This window comes from Hypomesus nipponensis, chromosome 25 (assembly GCF_054491055.1).
Source record: "Hypomesus nipponensis isolate SF chromosome 25, ASM5449105v1, whole genome shotgun sequence".
Lineage (NCBI taxonomy): Eukaryota > Metazoa > Chordata > Actinopteri > Osmeriformes > Osmeridae > Hypomesus > Hypomesus nipponensis.
In genome coordinates, this window is record NC_140385.1 from 2713855 (window position 1) to 2736234 (window position 22380).

General features: G+C 46.8%; 3 protein-coding genes across 6 annotated transcripts; 1 reads left to right on the forward strand and 2 right to left on the reverse strand.

The window, feature by feature from the left end:
- Window positions 1–5848: 5848 nt before the first annotated feature.
- On the reverse strand, window positions 5849–10567 carry LOC146221758 (BPTF-associated chromatin complex component 1-like). Of its 2 annotated transcripts, XM_084692011.1 has the most exons (6): window positions 10200–10567; window positions 9640–9734; window positions 9196–9297; window positions 8274–8494; window positions 7821–7925; window positions 5849–6604 (listed from the first exon to the last, which is right to left on the reverse strand). In XM_084692011.1, the coding sequence occupies exons 1-6, from the start codon at window positions 10218–10220 to the stop codon at window positions 6540–6542; spliced, it is 609 nt and encodes a 202-aa protein (XP_084548137.1). In that variant the 5' UTR covers window positions 10221–10567; the 3' UTR covers window positions 5849–6539. The 2 variants fall into 2 exon arrangements, with proteins under 2 accessions (XP_084548137.1, XP_084548138.1); XM_084692012.1 differs by lacking the exon at window positions 9196–9297.
- Window positions 10568–10772: 205 nt separating this feature from the next.
- Window positions 10773–12807, forward strand: LOC146221759 (ribonuclease kappa-A-like). Its single transcript, XM_084692018.1, has 3 exons — window positions 10773–11040; window positions 11366–11448; window positions 12211–12807. The coding sequence occupies exons 1-3, from the start codon at window positions 10963–10965 to the stop codon at window positions 12353–12355; spliced, it is 306 nt and encodes a 101-aa protein (XP_084548144.1). The 5' UTR covers window positions 10773–10962; the 3' UTR covers window positions 12356–12807.
- A 95-nt stretch (window positions 12808–12902) lies between these two features.
- On the reverse strand, window positions 12903–21783 carry alox12 (arachidonate 12-lipoxygenase). Of its 3 annotated transcripts, none has more exons than XM_084691962.1 (16): window positions 21715–21783; window positions 21468–21506; window positions 19265–19417; window positions 18275–18476; window positions 17855–17936; window positions 17502–17624; window positions 16925–17031; window positions 16442–16614; window positions 16056–16199; window positions 15301–15504; window positions 14898–14984; window positions 14591–14760; window positions 14262–14383; window positions 13932–14032; window positions 13602–13772; window positions 12903–13139 (listed from the first exon to the last, which is right to left on the reverse strand). In XM_084691962.1, the coding sequence occupies exons 3-16, from the start codon at window positions 19415–19417 to the stop codon at window positions 12960–12962; spliced, it is 2019 nt and encodes a 672-aa protein (XP_084548088.1). In that variant the 5' UTR covers window positions 21468–21506; window positions 21715–21783; the 3' UTR covers window positions 12903–12959. The 3 variants fall into 3 exon arrangements, with proteins under 3 accessions (XP_084548088.1, XP_084548087.1, XP_084548086.1); XM_084691961.1 differs by having other exon boundaries at window positions 21435–21506; window positions 21715–21773; XM_084691960.1 differs by lacking the exons at window positions 21468–21506; window positions 21715–21783 and adding an exon at window positions 20048–20541.
- Between the last annotated feature and the right edge of the window lie 597 nt (window positions 21784–22380).

Sequence of the window (22380 nt, forward strand, 5' to 3'; positions counted from 1 at the left end):
TCTTGGCGTCTGTTATTATTTATCTTTTTTTTTTTTTTACGCGCCAGTTTGTGCTCTTTTTCTGTTGCTCAGTGCATAAAGAACAGGGGGAGAAGAAGAAGTCTTGTCTTTCTGAGTTCCTTATTTAGTTCGTTCTAATCTAGTAGGCTTCTCTCTCCACTGTCGGTTTGCAGTGCGGTGTGGTGTGAGGAGTCATCTAGACAGAACTGCACAGAAGAAAAAAGAAAAAAAAAACTCACAAAAGACACATTTATTATTTTCGTATATCCCTTCTCCTTTTCTACAGTCTATTCTGTTCTCTTTCTTTCTTTAATTTATATTAAAAAATGAAACTCCTCCGCTCCGTCTCTCTTTCTTTCTCCCCCTCTCTCTTTCTCTCTCCCCCCTCTTTCATTTCTCTGTCTCTTTCTTTCTGCTGGCTGGCTGAGACTCTTGGCACGGATTCAAGTCAGCAAGCAAGAGGAGGCTGCCTGAACACAGGTTCGTTCCAGACAAACGCTAGCCCCCAGAAAATAAATTTTTTGACCCCCAAGGGTATGAGCGACCGGCCCCAAATTTCACACCACCCTCAACCAAGGCCCAGTGGAGCCCATTATTTTTTTTCAGATTTTTCGGGGCTTCCGAAAATGTTCATTTTTATTGTAGAAAGTGATGGCCAGGGAAAAAGGCTACAGCCTTTTGCTTTTTATGCCTACCAAGTTCCCCAGTCACTCTCACTAGCTACTGCATAGCCGAGGCTGCACACTGAACAAGACTGGGGTCTGAAGGTGAGACTAGAGAGTGTGGGTAACTATGAGAGGTTGTGGGGGTTATTATGGGATAGCAAGTGGAGGACCAAATGGGTTTTGTGACATATTTTGGGACAGAAACCAAACTGCCCTCCTTGTCTATTACAAGGCCCCCACCAGCTTTACTAATGGCTGTTTTTTCTTCTTCTTTACTTCTTCTGAAATATGCCTTGGGATGCTCATTGATGTTTGTGTGTTTAGTATTTATGATCGTTTTATTTTATATCTATTTCAGGGTTTGGTGACACTGACCTGTGTACTATTTTAGTAGTGTTCTGTTGAGTTAGAGCAAAGTTTTTTTGAGTGATGGGTGTGGGGAGGTGGAAGGCAGGGTCAAAGACTAAACAGGACTTTAAAAAAAAAAAGGTGCATTTTTTTAGGTGCATCCCTTTTACGAGACCAGCACTTAAGACGTGCGTTTGAGTTGATAAATTAGAGAGCTGTGATTGGTTGGTTTGATTGATTGTTCATAATATTTTACTTTTTATTTTCATAATTGGTCTAATTTTCTAACAGACCCCCCCACCCCCACCCTCTGTCTTCTTCTGATCTTACTGTAATAATACTATCAGAGCCTGGAGGAGTGGAGGTAAGGAAGCTGTCTTCTTCGTGTGTTCCTCTCGTATAAAATGGCCCCTGATGTGACTAGGTAGACAAGCCCGGGCCAGTTGAAGAGAAAAAGAGCTTTTCTTGCAACTCTTCGTCTCGTTTTCCTTCCTTCCTTCCGTCTCTCTCTCTCCTTCTCTCGCCCTCACCCTCTCTGCCACTTTTCCAACCCTATTCTCTCTCTCGTTCCTCTCTCTCTTTCTCTCGCCCTCACCCTCTCTGCCCCCCTTTTTCAGCCCTTCTCTCTCTCACTCGCGCACGCTTTCTCTCTCCCTCTCCTCTCTTTTTCAACGAGGCAGAAAATTAGAGACTCCTTTCATAAAAATGTTACTGCTTCAATGCTGACGAGATCTCCCCGTTCAAATGCTTTGTTAAGATTTCTAATAATGTGACCCCCACTTTAGTGTGTGTGTGTGTGTGTGTGTGTGTGTGTGTGTGTGTGAGTGTGTGTTGTACAGTGAAGTGAGTTATCATCTTTCCTATGTAGCTAGGTCTGCAAATGACAGTTGTGTTGTTCGAGACACTCCTCAATGTGCTTCCTTTGATGTTGATTAGCCTAAATGTTCGGTCACATTTTAATCGGGAGAAAGTCGATTATCCACCCGCCTTTTTCTTTCAGCAGCTTCATTTGTTCCCACTGCAATCAGGAAAATGTCTCATGTTTAACATAATTAGATAAATTCACATTTGTGTTATGTAAGTGTGGCTATTTAAAAAGTCAGATTTTTTTGATGCTCTTTAAAAAAAATGTAATCCTAATTTCTGTGTAATCCAGCGTTTATGAAGAGTAAAAGTTTTAAGCACACCACATTAGGCGTGGTGTGACTGTCTGTCTGCCTGCCCTGCCCCCCCTCCCCTCCCTCCCCCACAGAAGTGTTTTTCATTGGGTGGGGATCAAAAAAAATATTCATTTGTTAAATATTTACTAAAGATGTGTATACATATTTTTTTTAGATAAATATATATATAACACTGTATATTCCATTAGTTAGGACTATGTCATGAACTGTCGATTCCCTGGTTTCATAGGCCTTGTGTTTCAAGATGCTTCTAGAATACTGTTTAAGGGTTCTAGAATACTGTTTAAGGGTTCTAGAATATTCTTTGAAGAGTTTAAAAGCCTAACAATGCCCCTAACTGATGACCCTTCCTTCTTCTCCCACCTGTTAGAAAGATCACCTCTCAGATGCTTCACGTGTGCTGATGAAACTAGGTACCTCGTGTCTGTAGCCGTGTGTGTGTGTGTGCAGCAAAGTTCAACTTCAAGGGTCATACCAGTCATGTGCTACGACTGCAAACCGCCGTCGTGTTCCCCCCCCCCCCCCTCCCCCTTTTCATAATTCACTCCGACAGAAGGCCTCATGTCTCTCTCTCTATCGTTTTGAATAGCCTTCCTCCCGTTGTTTTAGAGGGGTGTGCCTGATCTCAGGCGCATCACTACCTGTTCATGTCAAGGTCAAGTGACTGTCAAGGGCCTCTGCAGTCTCTCTCACTCTCTCTCGCAGTCTTTCACTCTCTCTCTTCCCTCACTCTATCATCGTCTTTTCTAACACACGACCATGTACGAAGTGAGATAATCTTGTCTTGAAGAGACGTAACGATGCAGCTTCTCTATTTCTCTATAACGTTATTAGTCTGGGGTTGTTTTGAGTCAACTTAACATTAACACCGATTCACAAACATAAAAAAAAAAGAAAACGCCACGAAAAACGACAGTAGGCTCGATGATACCCACCCGTCTTCTGTTAGAATTAGACCGGTGATCTACAAGATTTTTAACCTCATATTCCTGATTGTCGTATTTTGGCTCATTTCCAGTTATTTAGTTGTTGTTGGGCTGCTTGTCTTTAGTTTGTCCTTATTTACGGTCTTGTTTTGCTTTTTAAAATGTGGTTTGTCTGACCTATTGTAGTTTAATGTAGTCCTCATGTCTAGTTTACACTGACTTGGTTTATGACCAAGGCAATATGTTGTTGTTTTATTGTTTTAGCAGTGGGCATAATTACAAGTATCGAGTTAATTGCATTTGTTTCAACACGTTGTCTTCCGATGTGTGCTTGGCAGCGTAGTATGTTGTGCTTTCAGTGTTTATTGAGAAAGACATGTTTGACAGAACAGTTAGGCTAAGAGTCAGTGGCTGTGGGCTTTTTTTTTTTTATATGTCAGAGACTTGTATCAATTTATTTGGATTTGGGTTTTATGAAAGTGCACCTGGTCTCTGTTATTAGCTTTAGTGTCTGTGTCTGTGGGAGCTTACTGTATTTCTGGTTGGCTCGTTAAGTTTAAACTACCTTCAAGAGTTAAAAAGGAATCGTTTAGGGTTTAGGAATACTGTAAATATAGGTCTGTATAATTTCAATGAATTCATATTTTTGTTAAATTCAAAATGTTTAAAGACAACATTTTTAAACATTCTGGTTAAGTAAAAATGATGTAAATGGGGTGTAATCACCAGGTGTGGTTTACAGTAGGTCCTCTTCAGCCGCCATTTTGTTCCCTTGGCTATCGTCCATTTTGTGTGTCATCTCTATAATAATTTAAAGTTTATAAAAATAGTTATTTTGTGTTTTAAAATATGAGCATGGTCAAATTACACCCAGTGCCATCATGGCCTTGCTTTGTAAAATAAATGGCCTTTTATTTAATTATTTCTTCTTTTTTTCTCTCTCTCTGTTATTTCATTATGAAGCCAAAAACCAGGTTTAAATATACACCTACTGCATCTGTGTTAATGAATTACTAGGCCACACTCCATGCAGACATTTCTAGAAGCATCGTTCACTCGTGTGTGAAAATTACATTATCACATTAGCCTACATTTTGTGGTTTAGTCTGAGCTAGCTCTGCATACAGCTCAGGCTTTGAAACAGAGGACTTTATATCAGTTTTATTTAAAAATTCACCGCCGTTTCTAAATATGGTTTCATCATTTTGTCTCCACAGTCCAGTGTCTTCCCTGACAACCATGAAGAGGTTTTCCCCAGGAACCCCCTCTCATCCCTCACACACACACCCCCTATCCAGGAACCCCTTTAGCAGCATATCATGTTTTGAAGGTATCTGAAAAGCAACTTCAAATCATTATGTGCTGCCACTGGGAGGCCTCGGAATCCCCACGTCTATCAGGACAAAACAATTGAATTCCGGTTCTAAACCCGTGTTCCGAAACGGCATTCTATGGAACCCTGGTATGGTTCCGTCAGTGTGCCTGGCATTAGCAGCACATCATTACTGGTACTGGTCTCCAGACTGCCAGTAAAGACTGTGCTGCTCCAGTCAGACCCACACGGTCATCATCATCATCATCGAACCAGCAGTAAGGTATCTGGACAGTGTTTGGTGCATAGGGATGTTAGTTGTGCAAGAATTAAGGATAATCTATCATAGTCAAACATCTGTTCTGGTATTTCTTAGCAGTGATTCTAATGGTAGTTAACAATTATACTTTCCATCAATTATAACCTAATAATGCACTTGGAAAATATAGAACCTCATTGAGAACATCCATTTCTTGTTAAACACTATTAAACTTGAACTGTTTTAATATTTAACAGCAGTATAACTACTGTGTGTTAGAATAACTCTAATCTTGCTGCAGTGTAACTTCGGATGGAGCAAGTAATTGACCCCTGTTGCATTGTAATAAAGTGTTGAACTGACAAACTGTTGTATCATCATCACACTTCAGATATATAAACCCTGTGCCGTAATATCGGTTAATATTCAGTTTTTCATATTTTAGAGAGGCTTGTGAAAGACATGTTCCCAGGTCAGACATGACTGTTGTCGGCTTTGCTGTTCCATCAGGGCCAAAAGCATTGCCAGTGACATGTTGTGTTTCTCAGTTCACAGCTTCGCTTGTTGTGGTCTTGACTTACATCATTTCTGATTATTCTGCAGAGTGATCAGATGCATTTTAAATAAAAGCTTAATTGGCAAAAAATAATTAAAACCTTTTATCACAAACCCCCACGTGTCCCTGTTTTGGGGCCCTGGGACTGAATGACCAGCTTACATCATTTCATTAAGTCGTATAATCTGCACTTTGGAAAGTGTGATTAAGTACTGCTAAATGAATAAATGTAAATGTACTAGTAAGGTGAACTCACCATCATTCCGATTGGGTCATCAGAGCACAGCGATTGCAATAAAGGTGACTGTGCATATACTGACCCCATTTTAGCATTAAAAGCCTTTAAAACCTATGAAATGTTTATCATTGTTATCCAGTATACCATAGAATCAAATTTTATTTGATTTATTTTTATCTACAAATACTAATGCGTCAAACTTTGCAAAACGCCAAACTTGTCACTGCCAATACTTTTGGCCACGACTGTTAAAAACCTCTGCAGTGCTGTTCCATCACAAAGGTAAAGGACTTCCGATGGACACCGGAGTGAAGCGGCAACATGAAACTGACGTACTTGAAGAAAACCAACCCCCAGAAATGGTTACATACAAAAACAAGTTTATTCAAGATAATTCAGTCACGTGCTGATCATGTCGTGACCAATTTCTACCTAGAAACTACAAACGTGAAGACTCCTTGTTCTCTGGTAAACTAGGAGTTTTCTTGTTCATCAGGAGTGAATATTTATGTGTCCCCCATCTTAGGTCCTACAGCTGTTTCTTAAAAACAAAATGGTGACACAGATATAAACAATCATCTAACCCTTGACCTTTCCTACAATACGATAGTGATGACCTCTTCTTCCTCACCATAGCAACGGGTAGCAAACAGCTAAAAAGTACATGATTTTACCATTTATACAATTTTGATTTGTATGCACTGATAAGGGAAAACATAAAATAAATCTCTCCAATAGTGTTAAATATTATTATTGGGCTTGGATAGATCAGGGTGTGTGTGTGTGTGGGGGGGGGTTGAGAAGATAGGAGTATATTGCTATATTGTGTATCATGAAAATAATATTAAACTGGCAGGAGGTAGGTGTGTGTGGGCATAAAAAATAATAATTCTGAGTGCGGTAGGTCATGTGATCATCTGTAATAACTGCTGAGTGGGATCAGTGAGACAACGCTGTTGAGCATCGGTGTTGAAGATCAACGTGTTTACATCGGGTCCGCAGCCATCCGTGACGACGAGGCAAGTCCCCCCCTCCTCCTCTCAGAGGTCAGGGGTCAGCGGGAGAGGAGAGGCAAGTCGCTGGAGTTCATGATGAGGCTGGAGTCAAGATTCAGGTTGTCTAGGAGACAAGGGGGATGGGACAACGTATATTTAAAAATATGAACCTAATACACAAGAACACTTGTTTTAAACCTGAAGTCAGATGCTCTAACCAAAGAGAACAGTCTCAACTAGTGTTGTCACAAAAACCTGTACCAAGTTGGTGTTCAACAACAAAAACGGTACGATACCAAAATATCTGAAATACTGGGTTGCAAAGTCAGACGCTGGCAAGCACAGTGTTGCCCCCCCCAAAAAAATATAATCAGAAGATGCTAGTGGTTCTCTGAAAAGTCGCTAAATTTAGCGACAAAGTCGTTAAATTGGCAACACTGGCCAAGCAGCTAATACTGCAGGGGCTCCACTAAAAGTGGAAGAGCCACGTATGGAAATACTTTGGGTTTGAGACAGATGAGAACATTGTCGATCACCAGAAACCAATTAGCTGACATCCCTGTTCATGTCCTCTAAAGTTTGCAGCAGACTGCAAATGCAATACTGGAGCATACGAAAGGTTAACACACAAGAGTTAACACATTCTTACTGAGGCTTTTAGATGACAGTTTGTCGATATTTTTGTTTTGGGGTTTTGGGATGTATATTTATGTTTTGTGCTTGTGGAGCGACCAAAAGTTTAAGAGCCACATGAAGCGCGTCAAATCCGTTCTTTCTATTTCTTATAAATGATGTTCAAGTCTAGATTCATATTTTGGAGCTCTACAAATGATCTGTAAGTCATCTGCTGAGCTCCCTAACACTCAACACTCAGTCCATAATCTCCATACACATTGTTTGCCTTTTGGCCGACTTGCATTGTGATTGTATTGATGTTCTGTTGTCATAAGTAGGCTACAGCCTTAGATATTGTAGGTGACTGTTACTGTCAACAAATGAGAGTTGTTTAGCAACCACATTTTTTGGGTTGCTTAAGTTTCAAAAATTGTATTAAGTACCATGAAATTGCACTGGTATTGGTGCCGACAACTGAAATGTTGGTACCATGACAACACTAGCGTCAACACAAAAGCTGACTAAGCTACCTGCATATCTGAACACATGGCTGCGTCGACACCATTATTATTTATTTACGTACGGGATGGGGACACAGGTAAGTGGTGGATTGTTTTACTGCAGATCAAGAGCCCCAGGTTCAACCCCCCCTCCCCCCATGTAGGATAAAAGCTGAACGAATACATTGATGTTGAATCTGACTCTCCTCACGTGGGTCTTCTTACCCTGGTCGAAGTTGATCTTCTTGGCAGAAGACCCCTCCCCCAGACCCTCAATGTCCACCAGGTCGCTGTTCACGTCCGAGTCGTTCAGAGCGCTCAGAGTCACATCTGGGGAAAACAGGACCAGAACGGTCACGGTGTGTGCGTGTGTGTGTAAAACCGATAATGGTAGTGATGTGGACACAACAAGCTAATTTATCTTTATAAAAAGTAATGCTTAATAAAACTGTATATGTACAGACTTGTCCAAACAGTGTCCAATATCGCGCTTAAGACATCGCACGCCTAACTATAACTTCACTCCATCCACACCTCCCACACACACACAACCCACACACACAACTACCCCACACACACACACACACATAATAACCCCCCCACACACACACACATAATAACCCCCCCACACACACACACATAATAACCCCCACACACACACACACACTCCCCTCTCACCTGCCGTCTTCTGTTTCTTCATGGTGGGGTGTCCCTGGGAAGAGGAGCCCTGGAGCCCCGTTGTCACGACGACCTGGCCGGTCTGCGTGGCCATGACGGTTGGCCCCGCGGAGGTCACCATGGCGACGGCGGCCTTCTTGGAGTTTTTTCTGGGGGAGTCGGAGGAGAGGGGCACCTTGTTCTCGTACAGCTTCCTCTTGACTGTCGTCTTTATCTGGCCTCTGGGGGGGAGGACAGGGTGTGTGCGGGGGTGTGGGGGAGAGGGGGTGTGGGGGAGAGGGGGGGGGTGTATGGGGGGGTTGCAGTAGTGAGTGTACAGTTTCAGAAATGTGACTTTGAAATAAATCTAATGGTGTGTTGTTGCCAGGCTTCCTCCCTCTCCGACTATCCGTCTTCTGAAGAAGCATAACCGCAGCCTGCCCTCCTCCCACAGGCCTGCCCTCCTCCTACAAGCCTGCCCTCCTCCTACAAGCCTGCCCTCCTCCGACAGGCCTGCCCTCCTCCTACAGGCCTGCCCTCCTCCTACAAGCCTGCCCTCCTCCTACAAGCCTGCCCTGCTCCTACAGGCCTGCCCTCCTCCTACAAGCCTGCCCTGCTCCTACAGGCCTGCCCTCCTCCTACAGGCCTGCCCTCCTCCTACAAGCCTGCCCTCCTCCTCGGCTTGTGTTTGGGCCTGAAAGGAGGGTCTAAGTAGGGCTTGTGTCACTGTTTCAGTGTGAACACTAACATTTTAAACAGTGGGGTGAACAGGCCTAGTGAAAGAGTAAGACCAGGTGAAGTACCCCATAAATACAAAATAAATAAAAGACGGGAAACTGAGAGAGAATATTAAAAATCTAGAAGGAAACTGACAGACGGCTGGACTGGTGAATACAAGGCCGGACTGGTGGATACAAGGAGGGATGGCGGCATGTTTTCTTACACGGTGCGCTCCTTGAGGACAGAGCTGAGGGCGTTGAGGTCGTCACCGAACCTCACCACTGCTGATCTCAGGTGCTCAATCTCAGTGTCCGTCCACTTAGCTCTGCAAGGACACACACACACCGCTAGGGCCTGTTCACACACTAGGACTTTGGCCTAATCCAAATACTAGCCCTAGACCCTTGTGGGCCCAATCCTAACACTAGACCCAATGAAAATATTAGCCTTAGACCCTTGGGTCAAACCCTTACACAAGTTCTGAACAGCCAAGACTATGTCCAGATACTCCCACGTATTAGGTTTAACTAGGTTGTTTCTGGACTTGGTGGTTTAGGGAGAACAAACAGTGAGACAAGCCCTGACTTGAGGAAACACTGCCTTCGGATTAAGGCAAGCTTGGTGTGTGTGTGTCTGAAAGGTGTGTGTAGAAGTGTGTGTGTCTTACCCCGCAGGGCTGGAGTCAGCGACAGGGTGTAGCTGCATAGTGAGTTCGCCCAGCTTGGTGAAGGCAGCTCCCGCTGCGGAGAAGATCTCTCCGACCTACCGGCCAACGAGATATAAATAATAAATTTAACAGTCGCGTCATGGGACGTACACGTTAATTGAACGGATACATGCTTCTAAATCTGATGAACGTGCTGGGTCGTGTTCTAAGCGGTTATGTTTCTATGATGCATGAATTCACCAAGAGAGTAGCGACACCGTGCGGACTACTATGCAAATCAATGAAGGGAGATATGCATTCAAACTTTTTTCTTTTTTTTTTACAAAACGTTACCAAAAACCTGTTAGTTTTTATCGGACGAATTACTCATTGCTTATTGTGCCTTGTTATGGTTTAAGTCTACTACAATAGAATAACCTAGTTAGGCACAGTAGCGACAATGTAGCCTATCGTATTGCTTAGATTAACAACCTAGCAGAAGTAGCCTAAGTGATGATGCTGTACAACATTGTAACATTTGCCAAGCATTGCAGCAAAAATCAAACCATGCGATAACTCACCTTTGTTGAGGCCGAAGTCATTTCCCCGATTGCTAACTGAGTCAAACTTAAAACGTTACTGTACTGTTAGAAATAAAAAACGATTAGCTAGCTAGGTTAACTTGTATCCTATTCGTGAGGTTTTGTAAGATAACTAGGCTAACGTAGGCTATCTTGTGCTGTCGTGTAATTTCTTCACAATTTCGGAAGCGACCTGCTAATATTCTTACAAGCAGAATATAAATATTTATATGAACCATCACATTTTTATTGACGGTGGACTTATAACTGGATTCGTGTGTGCTATGATGGTTAATTGTTACACGTAGATAGCTACGAGTTAGCTAGCTACATTCAAACGACGACATCAATTGGCAAACGGAAGTATCGTATGAAAGCTCTGATGAATGTGGAGTTCTGATTGGTCCAAATTCCACAGCGCGAACAAAATATATATTATTATTTTAACTCGACGTTATATTGAATCACAGTTTTATTTCGTACCACTAATAATAGTATTGTACCTGTTAACTGTAACCATGCAAATTAGATTTTTGTTTTAGTTTAGTCCAATCGCAATAGCGTAATCTTCTTCCTGTTTCAAGTCACCTGACTAAACTGGTGACTGACCAGACCAGAGAGAGAAGTTGAAACTTGGTAGCTGTTTCACGAAGAAGAGTCTGCCAAATGTGCCTTTTTCCCCACTTTAAATGTTGAGAACTCGGACAACAACGGGAATTTAGATTAGTTTTTTGACCGAAGTCTTGTTTTCAGACTTGAGACCATGGGCTCTTGTTTATTTTGCGGTCCGAAGCTGGCCGCTTGTGGAATTGTTATCAGCATCTGGGGAGTTGTTATGCTGGTAAGAGTCAGCTAGCCTGCTAGCTATAATTTTAAACTAGACATGTATTCCGTATAATTGTGTATTTTTGTGTGGTTAAGCTTAACAATGTCACTAAGAGTTAACCGTGCGCATGTATATATTCCATTGTCACTTATGTGTGAGCTGTTGGGTTAGGTATGTCACCATCCAGTTGAATGCAAACTGCGTCGTGATTTGATTAGCAGAATGTGCTAAATCAACAACAAACTGAGTAGAACTATCTCAATAGAGCGTAACCATTTAATAATACCATTTGTTTACCACCTAATAATGAGCTGTTTCACTCTCTCTCTCCCTCGCCCAGGCGATGTTGGGTATATTTTTCTCCACCCATTCTGCAGTGCTTATCGAGGACGTGCCACTCACAGAGGCTGACTTCAAAGATGAGTGAGTTTCCTCAGACGGCTAGCGTTCTAGAACAGAACTTTGAACTCAGAATTTAGATCTCTCAGAACACCCCCTTCCCTGGTTTGTCAGTTCTGTAAGCTGCACCATGCTGAAGGGAATGGCTACTGCGGTGATAATAATACCGGGATTATTACTAACCCTAACACACCCCAAAGGCCGTAAGGTTGTTGCAAAGAAAATATCAGCCGGTCCGAAATTCTGACATCTCTTGTAGAATGACCGTCCAGTGATTTCCAGTCATCCATGTTTGTCATGGGGCACTTTTGACTCATAATGGTGGAAGAGTTCCAGGAATATCACACACACACGTGACACACACACAGGGGTGGCAGGGGAGGGGAGAAGAGGAAGGGAGGTGGGGGCACAGTCAGGGCCGGCCCAAGGCATAAGCGAACTAAGCAGCTGCTTAGGGCCCCCGTGGCTAACCAGAGGGCCCACAAGAGCACATTAAATTACAGTTTAACGTTATTTATTTGATAAAAAGCGACTCAGAGGGGCCCAAAATCAATTCTTCTTAAGGCCCCATACGGGCTTGGGCCGTCCCTGGGCACAGTTCTTGTAAGGAGCCAGGTTGAGGAACACTGAAATAACAGATTTTTGGGTGATGTGTCCCTTTCCCCTCACCTCTCTCTCTGTCTATGTCTCTCTCTCTGTCCATGTCTCTCTCTCTCTCTCTCTCTTTCTCTCTCTCTCTCTCTCTCTGTCTATGTCTCTCTCTGTCTATGTCTCTCTCGCCCACAGTCAGAACCCCCCTCAAAACATCTACCGCCTCTACAACCAGGTGGGCTATAACTGCTTCATAGCAGCAGGCTTCTACGTGTTGGTGGGCGCCCTGTCTCTGTGCCAGGTCAAGCTCAACAGGCGCAAGGAGTACATGGTACACTAACGCCCCCTGCTTGAGGGGAGGAGGTACTGCATCGCCGTGACACGGGAGGAGAGCTTCCTTTGACCCGACACCAGTTTTGTTGGACGTGTATGTAATGAATCGGATTAATGAAATAATCTTTGACAGAGAACAGGCTTTCGTTGGTTTAACGTGTGATTCACTGGTGCTCGGTTCTTCTAGAATCTTGCCTGTTCCGTGTGTTGTAGAATGCTTGCCTTGTCTTGAGTGTTCTAGAACATGTTCTCTCTGATTCTCAAGTGTGCCTTTTTAGACAGAATGTCCTTTTTCCTTATTGCGTGCCTTTGATTGGACTAAAGAAATCAACAAATGTACCAACCACAACTCTAGTCACATCAGTTTGTAGTATGGGATTTTGAAAATAAACATTTTAATTAAACATAACCAGCATTGATACTCTTCCGAAATAAAAGTTTTTTTTTTATTTAAGAAAATGGCTTGAGTTTTACTACACATACAGCTGGGAAAACAATGCAAAAAGTGCATTTGCAGATTGCAGTAGTCATAATAACTTGTATAAAACAATAGGTTAGTATCATGTCACAGTGTATTTGTCCCCGTTTTATAAGTCCCCAAGCATGCATCTCTAGATGGTGATGCTGTTCTCTATGTGGCTGGGAAGCAGGTAGAGGTAAGGTAGCTCCGCCCCCTCGTTCTGGCTCAGGATGTGCTCCTCTATGTCTTTAAGTTCCTGTCTGAACTTGTCAATCACCTTCCGGGCCCGCCCCTCCGTGAAATACTCCTCTGTGTACTGCCCCAGAGGAACCTGAGGCAGGGAACGAGGAAGGGCAGGAGGCAGGGAACGAGGAAGGGCAGGAGGCAGGGAACGAGGAAGGGCAGGAGGCAGGGAACGAGGAAGGGAAATAAGAGAGAGAGGGAAGAAGTAAGTCATATATTAATCTATATGCATTTTGTTCTATCCAATCTCATCAAATGTAATACCATAGAGTTATGAACACACACACACACACATGCATGCTCACACACACAGGAAGACTGGCTCTTAAAACAGTGTTTTACCAGCAGAATGGATCAGTTATGTGTATATTTGTATCACCGCGCCTGGTAGCTGCAATGTGACACGTAAACAGCCCTTCCCCTGCCTCTGACCACCTAAACACTGTCTAAACTACGACACCCCTGATCCTGGATCGTCTGCAGAGCTCTATCATTCCCTATCTGCATGCACAGGAATGTCATGTTTTGGTGAAATGGTGGATCTTCTCACCGCGTCTGGTTGAGCTCGGCCAAGGTGCCATGTGATGGCCATCTCCACACATGACTGGCTGATGTCGGGCAGGGTGTCCATGATCAGCGCCATGGTAACGGCGTCCTTGTCGGTGGGGGGGGGCTGCCTCATGGTGCAGGGGGTGTTGGGCACCCAAGCACACCAGTCGAACTGGGGTGGAGAGGAGCCGTCAGGACAAGTGGAAGCTTGTGTGTGTGTATATGAGCGCTTGTGTGTGTGTATATGTGTGTGTGTGTATAAGTGTATATGTGTGTGGTGTGTGTGTATGTGTGGTGTGTGTGTGTATGAGTGCTTGTGTATATGTGGTACCTGTCCATTGTTAGTGGCAGCATGCTGGGTTGTGCTGGTGAAGATGACCACAGACAGCAGAGTGACCAGCTCCTCTCTGGTCTGCAGCACGCCAGGCAGACCTGCGGAGACGACCACACCAAGACCATCAGCCCTCCCATCACACCTTACACACACACCTTCCACACAGACACACACACACCTTCCACACAGACACACCTTACACACACACACACAATATTCGGCTTCCTCTCTTCTCCATAGAGCCACACCACACAGCTTTCTTCTTCTGTGGTGGACATGGAAGGAGGGAAAGCGCCAGTGGCAGGAAGTGTGCTGAGGAGGACTGACCGAACGCGGGGATTTCCCCGAAGCCTTCCTGGACGACGTCTTGGATCCAGTTCTGCAGCTCAGAGTCCTGGAGCACGTCACCGTCCGTCTGGTAGTACACACTCACCATCTCTTCCACAAAACTGACAAGGGACGGAGAAAGCAGCTTTAGGTGTGTGTGTGTGTGTGGGGGGTGATCTGTGAGTGTGTGTGTGTGTGTGGGGGGGGGGATCTGTGTGTGTGGTGGTGATCTGTGTGTGTGTGTGTGGGGGGGGGTGATCTGTGTGTGCGTGTGTGGGGGTGATCTGTGTGTGTGTGTGTGATCTGTGTGTGTGTGTGTGTGTGAGCACCTGTGGATGGCGTCCCACAGCAGCATGCTGTGCTCCCGGTAGTGGTAGTCTCTGAGCTGGGTCACCCCGCGCTCCAGGAAGTCTCTGCGGGGCTGCAGGGACGCGTAGGTCAGGACCTGGTACTCTCTCTGGGCCAGCACCAGCAAACCCTCTCCCCCTGTAGACACCACCTGACACACACACATTTACACACAAATATACAGAAATACACACAGACACACCATGATCTTCAAGGAGAAATGAGAGGCAGTGAAGGGGGGGGGGGAGGGAGGGAGAGGGAGAGGGAGGGAGGCTTGAGGAGACTGACCCGTTTGAAGATGCCGTCAGCAGAGATGAGCTGTGTGCGTCCTCTGCAGTTGATCTCCAGAGTGTAGCGCTGGTGAGGGGCCAGGAGCTGAGGGGGGGGGGGCATCATTCATGAGTACCTGATGAGAACTCTACTAAACTCTATTTTAATCTATTGTTCTTTACTCTGTGTTAGCATCTCTGTTCTCCTCTCTCCTTTCCTTTCACTGTGTGTGAAAAAAAAGTTTCGAAAAAAGTTTCGAAAGGTTGAAACAAAGTTTCTAAACGTTTTTTAAAAAGTTTGTTATTTTTTTGTGGGGGGAGGTTGATTTTTCTGGAGGATTTTATTTATTTTGTGAAAAAAAGTATCGAAAGGTTTTTTTGTTTGTTTGTTTGTGCGTGTGTGTACGTGTGTGTGTGCGTACCTTGTAGATGGGGTGTGCAGCAGGCAGTTGTCTGAGCGTAGCCACACAGAACACCTCCACCACCAGGTGAGTCCGCAGCAGGTGGGACAGCAGCTGGAACACCTGGAACTCAGCGTGACGGACCCACATCTTGGCCAGCAGCCAGGCCAGCGGGGGGTCCCGGGCCAGGAACACGGGCGTGTCCAGCCCTGGGGTCTGACCCAGCTGGGGGAGGAGGGGGGAGGGGGGAGGGGGGAGGGGGGAGGGGGAATGGTGTGTGTGACAGCATGTGGGTAGGTATGTGTGACAATGTGTGTGTGACAGTGTGTGTGACTGTGTGTGTGTGACAGGTTGTGTGTGACAGGTTGTGTGTGACAGTGTGTGTGTGTGATAGTGTGTGTGTGTGTGTGTGACAGTGTGTGTGTGACAGGTTGTGTGTGTGTGTGACAGGTTGTGTGTGTGTGTGTGACAGTGTGTGTGTGACAGGTTGTGTGTGTGTGTGTGTGTGACAGTGTGTGTGTGACAAGTTGTGTGTGTGACAGGTTGTGTGTGTGTGTAACAGGTTGTGTGTGTGTGTAACAGGTTGTGTGTGTGTGAGACAGTGTGTGTGTGACAGGTTGTGGGTGTATGTGACAGGTTGTGTGTGTGTGTGTGACAGTGTGTGTGTGTGTGAGACAGTGTGTGTGTGACAGGTTGTGTGTGTGTGTGTGTGTGACAGGTTGTGTGTGTGTGACAGTGTGTGTGTGACAGGTTGTGTGTGTGTGTGTGTGTCCCACCTGTATAGCGATGGGGATGAGGCCCTGGTCTGGGTGCTGGTACAGCAGACAGAGGGGGGAAGCGATGTGCTGACGCTGCCCTCTGATCACGTTGGTGGGAACCCCCTCTAGGATGCTGTAGTCCAGCAGGTACATGTTCCCTGCCTGGGGGGGAGGGGGGGCGATTAGAGAGGGTTAGACTGGGACACATGCAGAGAGAGAGAGAGAGAGAGAGAGACGAGAGAGAGACGAGAGAGAGAGAGAGACGAGAGAGAGGCGAGAGAGAGAGACGAAAGAGAGAGAGAGACGAGAGAGAGAGGGAGACAGAGAGAGAGAGACGAGAGAGAGAGAGAGAGACACAGAGAAAGGGGCAGAGAGAGGAAGAGAGGGTCGAAGAGATCACCCACTGTGAGCTCCTTCTCCAGGGAGGTGCGCGGGGCCAGCGAGCCCTGCACCATGTCTCCAGAGACGGCCAAGTTCCCCGGCAGCTCCTTGATCCTGCGGATCATCCGGGGGTTGGAGCCGTTCATGCACTGGTACCCGAAGAACCAGTCCTCCTTCCAGTGCTCCATGCAGTACTCTGCATAGACAACAGGGGGCAGATCAGTCCCTGGTCGAGGGTCGCCCTGTCACCCATGATCCATTTCCTGTTCTAGGAGGACCTGGGCTCAAATCCCTGGACAGGGATTCTTATCCATCGTCCTGTCTGTCATTCTCTCTCTCTCTCTCTCTCTCTCTCTCTCTCTCTCTCTCTCTCTCTCTCTCTGTCTGCCTCTGTCTGCCTCTGTCTCTCTCTCTCTGTCTGTCTCTGTCTCTCGCTCTGTCTCTCTCTCTCTGTCTCTGTCTCTCTCTCTCTCTCTCTCTCTCTCAGGTTCAGTGTTTTCCTGTACCTGCGATGGGGCTCCGCAGTTTCCAGAAGATGCGCTTGAAGTCGTCCAAGTCGTCCCAGGACTTCCCAAATCTGATGGCAAGCTTCTTCAGAGACAGCTCCAGAAGACTGAGAGGAGAGAGAGAGAGATAGAGAGAGTGAGAGAGAGAGAGAGAAAGAGAGAGAGAGAGAGAGAGAGAGAGGGAGAGAGAGAGAGAGAGAGAGAGAGAGAGAGAGAGAGAGAGAGAGAGAGAGGGAGAAAGAGAGAGAGAGAGGGAGAGTCAGACAGCAAGTAAGAAAGAGGAAGTGTTAAGTTCAAAAAAGAAGAAATACTAAGAGGACCCAGGAAAATCCAGATTTGCCTGCCCTCTTTCAGAGCCAGGAAGTGGTCACAGTCAATGAGAGGTTCCTGGAACCCTCACACACAACAACATCCTGACATTGATTAACCATGATGTGTTCATTTAGCTTTCACCCAAAGAAACGCACAGAGGGGGGATTTGAACATTCAAACTCTTGCTCACCATGCTCTAACCACTCAGTCAAACCCAACACACACACAATACTTGCTACACAAAACGTTTCTGTGTGTGACTCACGCATAATGTAATGAGCCCTCGAAGTCGCTGCGTTTCTCGTTGTCAAAGCGAACGTCCTGATGCAGCTCTGATTCTGTCTTGGCATCGATACACTTAGGGATTCCAGGAGCCCAGGCTGCCCACCTATATTTACATTCAGTCATTGATCAGACGCTCTTATCCAGAGCGACTTACAGTAAGTACAGGGACATTCCCCCCCGAGGCAAGTAGGGTGAAGTGCCTTGCCCAAGGACACACCATCATTTGGCTCAACCACCTGACTCCTGATACCTGACACACACACACACACAGAGTGGTGCATTGTGTGTGTGTGTGTGTGTGTGTGTGAGTGACTGAGTGTGTGTGTGTCTAACCTGTAAGTCTTCTGTCTCTCCTGCAGCTCTGCCTTCCTGTGAGCCAGGAGTTGTGGTAGAGAGTCTTCACTCTCTCTCCTGGCTGTGGAGGAGAGGGAGGGGAGGGGGGATAGAGAGAGAAAAGAGGGAGGGAGACAGTGAGAAAGGATGGAGAGAGAGAGGGGGGGGGGGGGAGACAGAGAGAGTGTGCAGGAAGGAGAGTGTCTTAGAACACGTCAAACATGACTAACTTGCAGGACTGGAAACAAAGGCCTCCGCGTCAATCACATGGAGGTGAAGGCTCCAGTGAGAACGCACAACCTTCCTACATGTAACTCTGTTAAAGGCCAGAACTGGGGAGGGATTTGAACCTGTGGACTAACCGCTGCCCCGGCCAGTGTGGAGGCTGGTGGTGTTTGTGTAGGAGGAACAAGCACCCACCCGTCCCTTCCCGCACCTCCACCTTCACGTCCCCGATAAGCCAGCGGTAGCAGGGGAAGCTGAGCTCTTCGCCGCCCCCCGGTGGCTCCACCGTCACGTAGCGGCAGAACCAGTTGTCCTCCACCCAGTAGCGCTGCTTCTCCAGGCGCACCAGCAGCAGCTGGCCCAGGGGGGCAGAGCAGGTCACCTGGTACTCATCCACCTGGAGGAGGGAAGAGTGGGGGGGGGAGGGGAAAAGACGTGGGAGGGGAGGAGGGGAGCAGAGAGAGAGAAGGACGGAGTGGGGGGAGGTGGAGGTTTGTTGGGGGAAGGAGGGAGGGGGAGAGAGGGAGGGAGAAGGATGAGAAAGATACTTACAATGGATTTTTACACGGGCACACACACACACTCCCACACACACACTCCCACACACACACTCCCACACACACACTCCCACACACACACTCCCACACACACACTCCCACACACACACTCCCACACACACACTCCCACACACACACTCCCACACACACACTCACACACACACACTCCCACACACACACTCCCACACACACACTCCCACACACACACTCCCACACACACACTCCCACACACACACTCCCACACACACACACTCCCACACACACACTCCCACACACACACTCCCACACACACACTCCCACACACACACTCCCACACACACACACTCCCACACACACACTCCCACACACACACTCCCACACACACACTCCCACACACACACTCCCACACACACACTCCCACACACACACTCCCACACACACACACTCCCACACACACACTCCCACACACACACTCCCACACACACACTCCCACACACACACTCCCACACACACACTCCCACACACACACACTCCCACACACACACTCCCACACACACACTCCCACACACACACTCCCACACACACACTCCCACACACACACTCCCACACACACACTCCCACACACACACTCCCACACACACACACTCACGGCTCCCCTGCAGAAATCCAGTCCTGGGTTGTCCAGCAGGGTCCGCTCGCTCTCTCCTCTCTCGCCCACCAGGGTCAGGTAGATGTAGTTGTTGGTGCCCGAGTACTCAGAGGTCCCTGTGGCCACTCTCACCTTGTAGGCACCTTCACCCATCTACACACACACACACACACACACACACACAGAGCCTTAGAGAAGCTGCTGGACTAGGTTCACTCCCCTCCCGCTCTCCTCTCACTCCTATCTCTCTCTCTGTGTCATCTCCCTCTTCTCTCACACCCACTCCTTTCTTTCTCACACTCCCTCGCTCCCTCTCTCCCTCCCTCCCTCTCTCTTTGTCATCACCCAAACAGAAAACACAGCAGACAGTAGCCTGACACCTCCAGACAGACAGGAAAGCCCTCCCTCCAACCTGAGTGATGTCATTCCACCCCCCCTGCCTTCCAGTACCTGGGCTCTAAGCCTCGAACGGTAACGCTGTCCTCCCCTTACTGAACCAATCTTTAGTTTTACACTCGGTCTCTCTTTCCACATTCCTTGACAAGGAAGTGCAAGTGCCCTCCAAACTGACTTCACCAAATGAACAGAATGAGACAAGAGTCTACTGGAACCTTCTACCGTCACCCTGTGCACGTCTGTTATGACTATTTCTCTTGCTCTGCTTCACTCGTCCTCCGCTACAGATGCAAAGAGATCTAGATCCTTATCTAATCACCCAGAACAGTTGATTTGTGTGTGTGTGTGTGTGTACAGTCTATTTTCTTGAAGTTAGTCTACACTTACCTGGGTGCAGCCGTCTTCAACAGAACTGAACATTTTCCATACAGGTTCTAGTAAGCTCTTTTTTTCCATACCTCCTTCCTTCTCCCTCTCTCTCTCTCTCTGTGTGTCTCTCTCACTCTCTCTCTCTCTCTCTGTGTCTCTCTCACTCTCTCTCTGTCTCTCTCTCTCTCTGTGTGTCACTCTCACTCTCTCTCTCTCTGTGTGTCTCTCTCACTCTCACTCTCTCTCTCTCTGTGTCTCTCTCACTCTCTCTCTGTCTCTCTCCCTCTCTCTGTGTCTCTCTCACTCTCTCTCTCTGTGTCTCTCTCCCTCTCTCTCTGTGTCTCTCTCCCTCTCTCTGTGTCTCTCTCACTCTCTCTCTCTGTGTCTCTCTCCCGCTCTCTCTGTGTCTCTCTCCATCTCTCTCTGTGTCTCTCTCACTCTCTCTCTGTGTCTCTCTCACTCTCTCTCTGTGTGTCTCTCTCTCTCTCTGTCTCTCTCTGTGTCTCTTTCTCTTTCCTGTCTATGACGTGTCAGTGGCTCAGTGCATAGTGTCCTTGCTCTACCTCCCCTCTTTCTTTTCACACTCTCTCTCTCTCTGGTTTTCTGCACACTGCCAGGTTTCTCCCCTCCAGCGAGCATGTCTCCCTCCCCTTCTCCCTCCTTCCCTCTGTGTATTTCATAACACATGTTCAATAGATCCTTTGTATGGTGAGATACCTCTCTTTCTTTCTTTCTTTCTTTCCCTCCCTCTGTCTGTCTGTCTCTCAGATTTCTTTCACTACCTTATATCACAGTTTTCTAGTGTTCAGTTGTCTCTTTGCGTAAACTGTGCACACAAAACTGTGCACACAGACTGTTTCTTTCTCTCTCTCTCTCTCTCTCTCTCTCTCTCTCTCTCTCTCTCTCTCTCTCTCTCTCTCTCTCTCTCTCTCTCTCACACTCTTTCTCAACACTCATCCTGTCTTTCTCTCTCCAAGCACCATCATTTGCTTATGTTTGCACACACACCCTCCCTCCCTCCCTTCCTCCTTCTCTCCAGTAGGAGGAAGTAACCGCAGTATTAGAGTCAGTCAACCCACACTCAAGATGTGTGTCTCTGGAAATATGTCACCAACAAAACACTAGACCCTTAAACAGAACGACGTGCTGTTGAAAGGTAACATCTGCCCCGCCTCCACATGTATAAACACACACGAGTCTCCACACACACACACACACACACACACACACACACACACGAGTCACCATACACACACACACACACGAGTCTCCACACACACACACACACACACACACACACGAGTCACCATACACACACACGGCTTCAGCAAGTCTTCCACTTGAAACATTCGAGTGCACGGTGGGAATATTTGGGTGTAGAATGTTTTTCTCTACATGTACTGACCTGTATGTGAACTGCGCACCGTGAGGAAGTTACCTTGCCTGTGTGCTGCCCCAAACCAGCCGAGAAACCTAACTGGGTCACACACACATGCAGTCCTATGTTTATTTACAGGCTATCAAATTCAGAATATTATCAATAACAGTAACTCATTTTGGAATAGACAGAAATAGATAGTTAGCTTATCAAAGGTTTAGATATGAATCTGTGATGGGAATCAGGACTGAAGAATTCCAAGGTACCTGTACGTCCAACTGGTAATACAGTCAAACAGGTTACTCACCTTCAGCGACGCGTGCGTTCCAGCACAAGACCAGCGTTGATCTCGGCAGCTGACAAGCTGTAGTTTTCTGCTTCCTGTTGCTGTGGCTTCACAGCTGAAACCCTTGGTCTCTGGAGGGGGAGGGGCTTCTGGTCTGGAGGGGTTTCTGGACTGGATGGAGGGGGGCTTCTGGACTGGAGGGGGAGGGGCTTCTGGACTGGAGGGGGAGGGGCTTCTGGACTGGAGGGGGAGGGGCTTCTGGACTGGAGGGGGAGGGGCTTCTGGACTGGAGGGGGAGGGGCTTCTGGACTGGAGGGGGAGGGGCTTCTGGACTGGAGGGGGAGGGGCTTCTGGACTTTCTCAGACTGACTTGAGCTGCTTTTCGACATTACCTAATGCTGGGGACACACTAAAATATTGTTTGAAGATCTTCTAAGATTAAAACAATGAGAGACCACAAACATGACAAAAATCCTAGATGTAACCGTTATGCTCCTACAGTGTGTGGTGTGCCATGATTTGACAAAGACAGCAAGCACACCACACACAGATTTCCAACCAGTGTCCCGACTGTGAACACAGGAAATCTGACAAATCTCTCGAGACTTCAGAATAAGTATGGCGGACAATATGCAGGAAGAAATTGTGATGATAGTGTTTGGAATGATTTTCACAGAAAATTCACAA